The sequence below is a fragment of the Chaetodon auriga genome, chromosome 19 (assembly GCF_051107435.1).
Source record: "Chaetodon auriga isolate fChaAug3 chromosome 19, fChaAug3.hap1, whole genome shotgun sequence".
NCBI classification, from domain to species: Eukaryota; Metazoa; Chordata; class Actinopteri; order Chaetodontiformes; family Chaetodontidae; genus Chaetodon; species Chaetodon auriga.
The window spans coordinates 4,138,780-4,151,906 of record NC_135092.1 but is presented as its reverse complement, the minus strand read 5'-3'; the positions used below and the strand labels follow the sequence as shown (position 1 = coordinate 4,151,906).

The 13,127-nt window shown below is 42.9% G+C and overlaps 1 protein-coding gene across 3 annotated transcripts in view; it reads right to left on the bottom strand.

The window, feature by feature from the left end:
- wdr7 (WD repeat domain 7) overlaps window positions 1-13,127 on the bottom strand; it is a 102,634-nt gene that overhangs the window by 17,985 nt on the left and 71,522 nt on the right. For all 3 annotated transcript variants that reach the window (XM_076758006.1, XM_076758008.1, XM_076758007.1), the window contains 2 exons: window positions 12,384-12,611; window positions 4,316-4,502 (listed from right to left, as the gene is read on the bottom strand). In XM_076758006.1, the coding sequence (XP_076614121.1) occupies window positions 4,316-4,502; window positions 12,384-12,611 (415 nt within the window). The remainder of the gene's footprint in view (window positions 1-4,315; window positions 4,503-12,383; window positions 12,612-13,127) is intronic.

The window sequence follows — 13,127 nt, the reverse complement described above, 5'->3', positions numbered from 1 at the left end:
CAACCCGATCACCATCTGCACTGCAGCTACACCGTCTGCAGTTATTATTGAGTACATTCTCATCCTTGCGGGAGCTGCAATTGCTCTCCAAGACTGTAGTGAGCGCTGTGGAAAAATCTGAGTCAAGCACATGGCAAAGTCCCTGCTAAGGAGCAGAAAAAGAAGTTTTTTTTTCTTCCAATAAAGAACACATTTTTGTCACCTGAAGTTTTCTTTAAGACTCACTAAGAGCTTTACTTGCTGACTTGATATATAAAGTTTAGTGGTAAACTGGTTTCTTACGTAATTACTGACTGGTTAACTGGCTGCTGGCTGTCAAAACAACTGGTTTACTGACTGATTCACTGGCTGACAGCTCACAGACATCCTGGTCTGAATGTAACCGAGTCCTAAGCTCACACACATAGATCAAAACTGACCACACTAGCTTTCCTCTGAGATGTTACCTGCAGTTTTCTGGTCATGTTTTCTTTATTGAAACATCCTGTTGTGTTCATGAGTCAACATCCATGGTGACAACAACATGTACTTATCTCTGCATGACACACGCTCATACACACACACATACACACAGGTTGCAACAACAATGATTTACCTCTGTGTGACATATGGACCATAGACCAACAACATAATGCAAAGAGATGTATTTATCTCTGCAGCTCAGATACATACTATATTCCCTATCTCACCCACACATATGAAAACGTGCATTTATCTCTGCAGTCGCTACAACCAACAGATCACGCTCTGATTGGGTGACAGCAGAGAGTAAGACAACGACGGGTTGGCAAGAGGCCTTCAAATTCCAGTTCACTGTCAGACAACTGATGAGGTTCTTGATTCACAGACATCCTGATGGAATCGAGAGGTTTTGAAAGTTTTGTGAAAGCTTTTTTCAATAAGTCAAGTTTTCTTATTTACACATGGCACCTTATTTACTTAATTTCTGTAAGAAAATTTTAAAAAAAAGAAGAAGAAATTAAGTAGGATTTAACCTACATTTTATCAACATTTTGAATTCGCGACAAAACTGAATCAAAATGCCCAAAATCTGTGAGTCAGTACTGAGTAGGAGGAGTTACACAAACCTTTCAACATCTTTTGAGCGTGAGATGTCTGTGGATTAGCAGTCAAAACACAGTTAGCCTAGCTTAGCAACAAAAGACTGGAAGCAGGGGGACACAGCCAGCCCTGGACAACATCTCTAATGGTCACTCATTGACACGCTGTATCTTGTTTCAACGTGCACAGACAGAACATAAAAATCACAAGTAGTGATTTAAAGAGGAGTTACATGCTGGAACTATTTCTTGGCAAATGGCAGTTCATCAGTCCAACTAGTATTTCTGTGCAGCATCTCTGGCTACGGCATGTGTTGCCAGATACAGTTGGAGTGTGACTTTATTCTCCAAAATGCTGTAATGTTGTTCCTTGAATACCCAGTTAGAAACGAGTCACATGTTACTGTTTTCAGAGACGTAATAAATAACATCTATCTGCTAAAGGAATTCTCACTGTACATTTTACCTCATGCTGCTGTAGTCTTTATGTTAATGTGATGGCATTCAATTCACACTCACTTGTTACTGAAACACTGCAGGTCTGATTCAGTCAGACTGCTGTCACAGCCTTTGTGTACACAGCGATGTTTACTCAGACATGAGACCAACATGTACATCACATTAAATAATGAGGTACATATGTCTGAAAGTGGCTTTTGCCTCCAAGAATGGGTGTGTGTGCTGCAGGTGTATGACACACACACAAACACACAGTGCAGGTTGGTAAAGGTGTATTGTCTGCTTTTTTTCTAGCTTGTGTGTCTGAAAGTATAAAATGTGTGAGTCTTCAACAAGAGGAGCTTTTTCAAATCTCAGCCTATTGAAAGGGGATTATCACATACACACAGACACACACACAGACACACAGACACACAGACAGACACACAGACACACACACACACACACACAGACACACAGACACACAGACACACAGACACAGACACACACACACACACACACACACACACACACACACACACAGCTCTGCAAGGAGTGTATTGTCGACTGGTTGGGTGTATCAGGGACAAAGAACCTCACTTCAAGTCAGCTGCATGGAAATACACTCTCTGTAAGCTTGTGTGTGTGTGTATGTGTGTGTGTGTGTGTGTGTGTGTGTGTGTGTGTGTGTGTGTGTGCGCGTGCGCGTGCGTGCGTACGCACTCCCTTCAGTGATGCATTCAACTCTTCACATTCTCCCTATTTTTCCTCGTCCTACAATACAGACACCAATGTGTGTGTGTGTGTGTGTGTGTGTGTGTGTGTGTGTGTGTGTGTGTGTGTGTGTGTGTGTACTCTCTCTCTCTGTTGTAATGTACTGATCTAATTATTGCATCTCATTGATCAGCCTTCCTGCTGTTTACTTCAACACCACCAGGAGGCAACAACACACACCTACAGATAACACGTTTTTAATTACACTTAGTCAGAAACTGTAGCTCTGTGTGTGTGTGTGTGTGTGTGTGTGTGTGTGTGTGTGTGTGTGTGTGTGTGTGAAATAAGTTTAAAGTGGTGCAAATGCATCTTGGCCTCAAATCTAGACTGATGTGGTGTGTATCTGCACCCACGCATATCTTCTCATTGACTTTGTATGCAGCTGTGGCTCTTTGAAAATTCACTCTGCATTCCGTCTGAATGCACCTTTAACCTCCTTGTGTCTGTGTGTGAATTCAGTTATGGTCTGTTTAATTTTAGGCTCTTCTGAATAAAGATGTCTGACTCCTGTATTTCTGGTGGTGTCAAAATGGCCAAAAAGAAGCTTTTATTTCTGACTCTCAAGCTCTCTTCACTTTCTGTTCCACTAAAAACGTATTCCTCTAAAATTGAATTGCGTTGTTTTCTACACGCCCACACCCACCCACACACACTCTCAGACACACACACAGGCAGCAGACATATCTATACTCATTTAAACAGACTGACTGAGCTCGAGTTTCAGTCTTAATAGGATCAGCCCATGTTGGCCAGTTAGATTTCAGCAAGGAGGAAGACACACAAACACACACACACACACACACACATGCGGTCACCTTCTCCTCTGACCTGACCTCTGACCTTTGCTCGCACAAAATGCTGCATCTGCATAACCACATCCACCACTACAACTGTGTAAAGGCAGCCAGAGTGTTTGACCTCCTCTCTGCTGGCGGTGATGTTGATGGTCCAGGAAGTTAAGCGCACTGTGCTGCAGTCAACATCTGTGATCAACACCAAGTCGCATAATCAGATAAACACTTCACAAGTTCCCAGGATAAATGTTTGAGAGTCACCAGATGATGAAAAGAAACAAACAACTACTGTTTTAAGGTGTCACAGGACAGACTGGTTGGGGCCCCCTGCACTGGATGATTGGCAGACTATGATTACAGTGGTATCAACACTGGACTGGCTTGTGCCGGCACCATGGATTCTCTGTCGGCACATGTACATAAACTTGTGTCTCAGATGAGAAGTGGTCATTTAAGTCGAAAGGGTTCATCCTGGAATGTTTCTGGATGGACATTTTTAAGCACGGCTACTGGTGGGGCAAACCAAACAAGAAAAAAAGAAATCACTGAACATGAACACAGACAAGCATGCATGCACACGGACAGAGGACTCACATGTCAGAGCAACGCAGACAGAGTTACATCATCATAATGTCCTGCAATCAGATTATAACCTGGCTTCCATAACTCAGTGTGTCAGCTCTATAGTGCCTGAGTGTTTCTGTGTGCGTGTGTCTTTGTATCTATAAGCAGGCTGTTGTCTGCACTCTGGAATCTGAGAGGGAAGACCGAACGGCCAAACAGACAAACACAAACAATGAATCAACTGATCAAGTCCTGAGCACAAACTGAGGACACAGAAGTGCCCTGAACCACAGTGTGTTCCTGTTCAGTGTGTATTTATATCGTTCTGTATCACTTCATTCTATATGTGAGCTTTGTTTTCATGTGCATGTATCCAGAACTGTTATTTCGTTATGTGTTTTGGGGTGAGTCCAGGTCATGTCTTAGGTAGTCAGTTTACAAGTGAGATGCCATTTATTAACTTCCACCTACAAAATTCAGATTTCTAACATATATGTCCATAGGTATGGATTTCTTTGCAAATGAGGGCAACCTCAAAGATGTTCAAGGCTGACATATAGGTCCTCTTACTGTTTTCTTTATATATTTAGGTGCAGGCTTCATTTAAAATGATCTATTTCAGGATATCAAATAGATCATGTTTGTCATTTATCAACATTTGAGTTTGTGTGTGTTTGGACTCACTTGGCCAGCTGCTTCTCTGCGTCAGCGCAGAGCTCCAGCAGTCCCATGAGCACCGCTGACACATCCATATACGGCTCCCAGACGGTGAAGCCTCGGCCAATCAGATCGATGGCTGTGCGGCGGATGGTGCTGTGGGGAGGCAGCTTAGGGCTGGGGGGCTGCAGCAGCAGGAAGGTCAGCGCCTTACCTGCAAACAGTAGAAAGAGTAGAATTAGAATAGAGTAGAGTTGGGGGAAGTGGCTATCTGAAAATGACAGGAGCTCACGGTTACTCTGCAGGCGTAGAACCTCCAACAATGCTACAGCACGTTTCATGTGACTCAATCAGGTCTTATTTCAAAACATTTTCAAAATTTTGTTGCAGGAGTGAATAGCAGGAATAAAATGTGATAAAAGGTGTTCAAATAAATGCAAACTTGAGAGACTGCAGCTCTATGAGCCACCATGATACCTCCTATTGCACAGTGTCATCATTTTTGCAGATCGTTTAATCTGCCTGTTCAATTTCTAAGCAGTGTGTTTAACCACAGGGGACAGTGCTCGTTCAACACAACATCACTTTAAATGGACCAGAGTTAGCTAAGCAGCTAATGGGCATTCTCAACACTTTCAAAGCATTGAAAGCGACTATGGTTGAATACCCATGACCACATCAGCTCTGCATGACTTTAGCGTCACTGTAGCGCTCCACAGCCAAAGCCCCGCCCACCACAGCCACAACATGGGCACCATCAGAAACAAAGGAACGTCCACAAAGAAATCATATCTTCTTATGAACAAAATCTAATGATTCAACTTTTGTGCAATACACACACACACACACACACACACACACACACACACACACACACACACACACACACACAGGATAAAGACAGCTAGCAGAATGGAGGTCACTTCATACCTGACCTGACATTTGAGCCAGTCTCTGTGGGGACAGACTGACCATTAAGACTCGAGAAAATATCCCCATCCCTCAATAACACCCCATCCCCCAAACACACACACTCACGTACAGACACACACACACACACATGCACACAAACACACCCCTTCCCCCCAGGTTTCTGTCTATCTCTCTGTGCCTGTCTCACCCACTAAAGCCTGAGGTCCAGAGCTTTTAGCAGATTCTGTGCAAAGTGCTACAAAAAGATAAAGTCAGAGGAAAATCAAGACAGAGGACGGCAGAGCGTCTGGTATCTGGCTTTATAAAACATTCGGAAATGCAGACCATATGCTCTTGTTGCTTCTGTCAAACTTAAATTAAGTGGTCATTTATTTATCTATTCACAGTCAGTAATGTCCGTGCAGAATAATCTGGACTGAGACAGTGGAGATGTCAATCTGTCAAGTGTTGTATCGCTGTAGCAGAAAGTCTGTCTCAGAGACACGACGTTAGCATCAGGAAGCCTCTTTTCCCCTTCTACTGTCTGAGTCCACACAGAGATCAATACAGTTCATTGTATTTTCACTTGAAATGGAAATGCTAAACAGCCATAATATGAAGAAACATATAATATAAAACAGATCATTTACTTTAAAGTATTTATAATCCTGTGGTGGCTCTAAAGGTCCTCCAGTCTCCAGACTCACACAGCTAATCTCATCATCTGGATCTCCAAGCATTTCATCATCAGCCCGCCTTAAATGGCAAACCCCCTTCTTTATTGGTTTATTTCTACACACACACACACAGCCTGTGTATAGGACTATGAAAGATATAGCTAGAGGCTAACCATGTTAGCATCACTGGGTCTGACTGTTATATACCAGCAGCGACAGATAGAGCGCTAACTGTGTTAGCATTGTTGTGCTACGTTGTTATGGGCTACATAGACTGTAAGAGATGGACATCGGCGCCAATGCTGTTGGCAGTTACTTTATGTCTATTGGAGTCAAACATGCAGAGTGGTGTGTTGTTTGTGTATTATGACTGAATCAGTGACAGGGTGGTGAACTTTGACCCTCAGCTGGTGATCCCTATGCTGTGAGCAAACACCAGTAACACCTAAAATCAATTGTGTTTTTGTTATACACATCAATATACACACAAACAGTGGGCTATATATATCAACAGTGATGTGGAGTTGAATGAACTTTGACCTCCAGTTAGTGATTATTACAAATCATCAAGACCACCAACAGAAATCAATGACACTCAGTTATACTATTCCTTTATGCTCTTCCCAAAGCTCTGAATCACCTCAAATGAAAATCATAAGGCTCACAACACTGTGCAAATCTCATTCCTGCTCCTCGTTTTCTCACAGCACAATATACATTTCCTGCTGGTTCACAAAGATTTACATATTTTTTGTAATACTGTTTGGTGCTGTATCAGTTTTCATTTTTGTATTTTCTGCTTTAATTTACTGTTACATATAAGGGGTACTCAAAACAGGGGAGTCAGGGTACTGATATGTAACAATACCAGCCTTATCCTTTGAAAAATAATATGTTCTGGGATCTGATGCCAAAATGATGATACCCCCTCAGAATCAGAATCGAAGTAAAGATGCTACAAGCTACAGGATGTCTGTTGTATAACATGCTAAAATCCATATGAATTGATAAGAAGTCAACTTTACATTAGCTTCAAATAAACTGATAATCAATAAATAAACTTGGTAGGTGACTGTGTGGGAGGATGAGGGAGGTATCATGATTTGGGGTCATGGGGTAAAATGTTACCAGTCAAACCCCTGACAATGTTAATATGCATGTACGTGCTCTTCACACAGAGAGCCAGCAGCACAGCCCAGGCCTCAGAGGTCATGAGGTCAAAGTTCAATGTCGTGAGCAGTGACAGGGACTGTGGGTGGGCAGGTGCATGTGGTGTGGGTGTGTGTGTGTGTGTGTGTGTGTGTGTGTGTGTGTGTGTGTGTGTGTGTGTGTGTGTGTGTGTTTATAATGAAGCTGACAGAGGTTTAATCTGACAGCCATATTTGCACCTTTTTTGCCCTCTGGACAATTAAAGATGACTGTTAACAATCAGTGCTGTAATTGGCCGTATTGAGATTTATAATTTACAGCCCCTCCCCTCGAGTCAGGGAGTAGGAGGTGAGCGAGGACTGCATTCAGCTCCATTTCCCACGACGGACATCTTTTTAAAGGCAGGCCCGTACCCAAATGAACCAACAGCTATTGACAAAGCATCAGCCGGCCATAATGAGCTGTTAGTTAGAGCAGTAAACATGTCACATTAACACAGAGAGGGTGTTTACAGCGGGAGGAGGAAGAGGAGAAGAAGGAGGGAGGGAGGGAGGAAGGAGGGAGGGAGGTAGAGAGTGTGAAATAGTGACAGATTGGTGACGTCTAAAGTTTACCAGGCCGAGTCGACCACTAACAGGCTTTCTACTTTGTTTCCTCCATCTGGCCTGCCCCCTTTCTCTCTCTCTTCCTCTGTTTGAGCTTAAATGAGAGGTGAAGGTAAATCAATGTTGGGGACTTGGTTAGTGGATGAGTGCCGGATCTGACTGGCTGCAGATAGGAGAGAAAGAAAAAAGTAACAAAAAGAGAAAGAACGAGAGCCGGTTTGAGGGAGAGAGAGGAAGAGGTGCTGTGTCTATATATCTATATGAAAAAAGTTGAAAATAATAAGATAGATGGTTGCTATTTATTGTAGCATAATACACATAGTTTACATATTTATATTTATGTTTATATTGTTTGTTATCTATGGTTGATTTATATTGTATTATAGTTAACATATCTTTACATATTCTTTGAGATACTCCTTATTTTCTACTTCTAATTTATGTTCCATAATGGGAGGAATTGCAACTGACCCAGTTTCACCTCAGGGGTCAATTAAGTATTCTTACTCCGATTCTGATTCTGAGGGGTATTTGGTCACCAACCACTGGGTACATCAAGAACATCTGTGTAACAGTCCACCACTAACTGGCAGTTAGTAAGCCGAGTAGCTTGGCTGGCTATTGTACTGTTTAGTATGCATTCCTTGCTTGTTTCTTGCTAAGTAGCATGTTAGCAGTTACATCACCAGCTAGAGCAGATTGCCAACTAGTCCTGCAAAGAGTCTCTTTCAGGAGTGTATGCAAATTACTTTCACTGTGCCAATTTCTAGTGTGACCACGTCTTGCTAATCAATGTTAAGTCTAATATGTGGCTATTACTAAAATATTTAATGGTTATGTGAATACTAGGAGTCGTTCCATCAAGATAAACAGCTGGTGGTCCTAATTCTACAGCCATGTGTCATTAAACCACTGCACTCGAAGATGGCGCAATGACATAACTTAATCAAAAGAGTGCATGTGAAACTTCAAATGAACCGAAACACTGTAGAAAATGTGATTTAAAGATGATATTTCTGTTGGATTCATGTAATAATTTGAGGAAATTTACAGTCCCGTGGCTCCACGCAGATCTTTATTCTGGCAGGGGGTGGCTGTCCGCTGATCACAGGGTTGGTAGTTCGATCCCTGCCAAGTCCAGTCCACATGTCCTAGTGTCTTTGGGCAACACATTGGACCCCAAATCATTGTCGACTGCACTGGTGAGTGAGTGAGAGTGTGTGTGTGTGTGTGTGTGTGTGTGTGTGTGTGTGTGTGTGTGTGTGTGTGTGTGTGTGTGTATGCAGAAAAACATGTGAATTGAAACAGATTTTCTGATAGTTCATCTCACATACTGGTAAAGTATTCCTGATGTGTATAACTTAATTCTATGTATTAATACCGTTTTCAATGTTTTACAGATTGAAAATGCAGTTGGGTCTGATCCACGGCAGAGTTTTGTAGGTTCCATCATCTGGTTTTCTATAAGACAAAATAAAACTCAATTTCCAATCAGCTCTCATGAATGTTTGAAAATGCCACCGTTCACATTGAATGGGCCTCAGGAGAGACTTGAGGTATTTTGACATTTACGCTGAGCATTACCATCCAGAGAACTGTACATGCACTGATGTACAGTTTGTCTCGTTTATCCTGCCCAACCAAATCCTCCCTTCCCTCCATCATCATCTGTCCGTCCTTCCTTCCTTCCATCCTTAAGCTCAATCTCCCCCTCCATCTTCCCTCCATTTCCCCCCTCACCATATGAAAACATCAATCTATACTCTGCCGTATGGACTACTGTACCCTCCCTCTCTCTCGGTGGACAGCTCTCATTCATCACACACACAGCGCTGTATGCCAACAACACCAATCCATCTTTCAATTTCATAACAGAGAGGGGAGAACGGGGGATGGAGAGTGGAAGGAGGGAGAAAAACAACAGACTGATTGAGAGCTGGAAAAAGAACAGAATGAAAGGAAGAGATGTGTAAAACAGAGGAAGAAACAGGAGAAAGCATAAAAATGTCCTCCACCACACACTTTTTACAGTCAACTGTAATTGTCTGCTTATTCAGTAATACCATATTTTAAAGGGTTCAGTCAGGGTCAGTTGAAGGAGCAGCCTCCTGTCCTGACTGTCCTCCAAGAGAAACGACAGCACCAGTCGTTAGTTCAAATGTCTAAACACACCTATGTTCAGGTTAAAGTGGAAAAGACCTCTAGTGGCCATGTGGATTGTGACTGTCATTAGGAATAAAGGCAGGAGTAGTATGATGGTACAACCTCAAAATCCTAGGAGGAGGTCAGGGTGAATGAATGGGTCGACGAGGTGTGTGACTTTGAGATAAGATTGTTGTTCTTCCCCATTTTCTACAAGAAATACACGCTTGGAACAGCCATTATGTCTACCTACATAAGGATCTGCTTCCAGGTCAGCTTCCCTGTTGACCTCACTGTCAGCTGTGGTGAGCCCTGTTCAACTTGGGGCACTCATAGTAAATATAAGCATGGTACATAGCAAGAAGCTTAGGATAAGAACACAAAATGTTCTTGCATGAGGCCCATTGTTTTTTGGGTGAGAAACGATGATGAATTTGTCTAGTGTTGGATCTTAGTCTTGTTAACTTATAATTTGACTTCTGATTTAAATACCATTTTTATATCACATCATATATTATATGTCCTATGTTGGCAGAGTTCTAGTATGACCGCTTGATGTCAAGACCACGTTAAACACTGATGACACTGACAAGTTTGGTTAATTCAGTTGAGTTAAAAAAAAAAGTATTATGTGGTATCACAATGTTGAAATGACACCCAGGCTAAGGGTCAGTAATAGGTTTGGAAAGGGTGGAGCTCTGCTCAAGGGAATCAATTAAATCTTGAGTTGTTTTCATTTGATGACATGGGCTTGAGGTTTTCTGGGGTTTCTGTGTGTGCGTGTGTGTGTCCGGTGAGTCCACACAGGTGAGCTGACCGCTGTGGACAGGTCCAACTAAGCAGCATCACGCTCCACAGCCTATCAGTGAGAGTACAGGCTCTGTCGCTGGGCGGACGCCCCCAGAGGCAGCCAATCAAAGCTCCAGAGCAGCGGGATGGAAGAGCAGCTCTGCTTAGTGCAGGTTTGATGCCCACCAAGGTCCAACGCTGCAGGCACAGCGTGGCATGGGCTGGGCTCCGTGAGAGTGTGTGTGTATGTGAGTGCGTGTGGAAGTCAATGCCAAGCTCCTTAAGGTGTCAAGCTTGGTGGGTGAAAATCAATCCCATCTCTCTCTCCTCACCTCTAATCCAACACTGAAGTTTCTACTTTGTCAGTTGTGTAGTTTGGACAAACCATGATCCTGGACCACAACAGTAACCACTGAGGCTGGGATAGGTTGATCAAATGTGACATCACAGCACAACAAGGACAACTTCAACAACCCAACAACAGTTACCACCACTTTAGAACCACCACTTAGGCACAGTGGTGCTTTGAGCTAAATGCTAATGCTAGCATGCTAACATGCTCACAATGACAGTGCTAGCATGTTGATGTGTTTAATGTGTTTTACATCTTAGTTTAGCATGTTAGCCTGCTAACACTTTGTAAATACCTACAGTGGCAGCTGATTGGAAACATCATTGTTTTTTGCAGGTGGTTGGTCATAAACCAAAAGACTGAGCAAGGATGGTGTCAGGACTCAAAGGATCACCAAAGTTATTAGGGGTAATTTGCTGGGGACCTTGAATGTCTGTACCAAATTTCATGTCAATTCATTGAAAAGTGGTTCACTCAAAGCCCAAACTGTCAACCTCATAGTGCTGCTGGAGTGAAGTTCAGCTGATCAGAGAAGTCAGTGGGATTCGGTGTCTGGGGGACAATGAGCAGCTGCCCACCCAATAGTTGCTGAGATATTTCAATCTAGACCAAAGTGATGGACTGCCATCCCTAAAGCCACACAGCCACCGTGGCTGAAAAAGAACAATGGGGAATACTTGCTGGACAAACGAAGATGCCCAGGCCCTCATTACTGTTTGGGGAGAGGAGACCATTCAAAGGAAGCTGGAGTCAGTGGTTACAAACCAAAAGGTAGAAAAGGAGTTTTCTCTGTGTCTGGCAGTAATGGAGACACAGCACTCACACAACAGTATAAAAGTCCAAGGAAACAATTACAAACTGAAACAAGATTATAGAAAAATAAAGAATCACAAAGAAAGAAAATCAATAACAATGTCAGCACTACTTCTGCCATTGTGGTCCATCCCACAGTTGCTGACATCACATGCTTCCCAAACAGCATACCGTCACCTTATTAAAGTCCATGTTTGTAAAATATAGTGGAAACACAAAAAAGAGCCCCACACTAACGAGATTTAGCTGTTGTCCACCTTTACCCGCGTCCATTCTGTCAGGGCAACCAGGTCCGACTTACCAAGAAGCAACATTTATATCTCAGAAACTTCTAGTTTAGCTGAACCCATTCCAAACTACAGCAAAGATGCTAAGTGACACAGCCCCAGCAACACCTTAAGAATGCAGGAACACACAGAAAATGAGAAATGATGCCCTGGTGCATGCTGGGAGGAGTAAATATGACAATAAAGCTGCTGGGTGACAATTATCTATGAAAGAAAATATCTGACATCAAAACATTTCACCTCTCACTAGTACATCCCTGTCTGCAACATGCCAACATTAAGCCCACTTTAGCAAGCCTGTCAGGCAAATATCTTTCCGGACGGACTGGTCTCATTGTAATCATGACTGACAGTTATCTCTGTACTTACATGTGTGTCTGGCCAGTGAGTAGTTGGATGACCCTCCGCTTGTCAGTCCGAAGCCCTCAGGCGCCTGTCCGCCAGCTCGAGCCCGTCCTGAACCCTTTGGAGGTTCGATCTCAGCTCCGAACTCAGCCCCGATGACGCCCAGCAGCACGATGGCGGTGGCCTGTTTGCGGCGCTCCTCGTATGAGTTGGAGATCTTCTTGGCGTTTGGTGGAAGGTTGGACAGACAGCCTGGTAGAGACACAGAGAGAGAGACAAGACATGAACATAAGTGTCTCGTGATGGGTCCATACTTTATTTTAGTTATTTCTGTACTTAGTTCTATACTTGAGTCACATGATGACAGCTCCATGTCAAATGAGCAAACTCCACTGATAAAGACACTGAGAGGCAATGAAAGCTCTGGAAAAAGCTCATAAGTAGACCGAAGTGTTATTTTGAGCCTTCTTGAACATTATTTCATAGTTGGAATAATTTCAAATACATAAAAGTGAAATTAAATCATTTCAGTTTTAGACAGAATAATTCTAACTAACTACTAATACCAAGGTCAAGAAAAAATTTTCAACCTCAGCATCCAAAATTGTGAGACCCCATTATATTCAGTATCCCACAGCACTTCCTGATACCAATGTGCCACTGGACGCCTGCTGACACGCCCCCACAAATTTATCTAGAAATATGCACCATTGTGAGAACAAACTAAAATAATAGGGTCTTCAAAACTACATCTTGACCCAGGGCCCC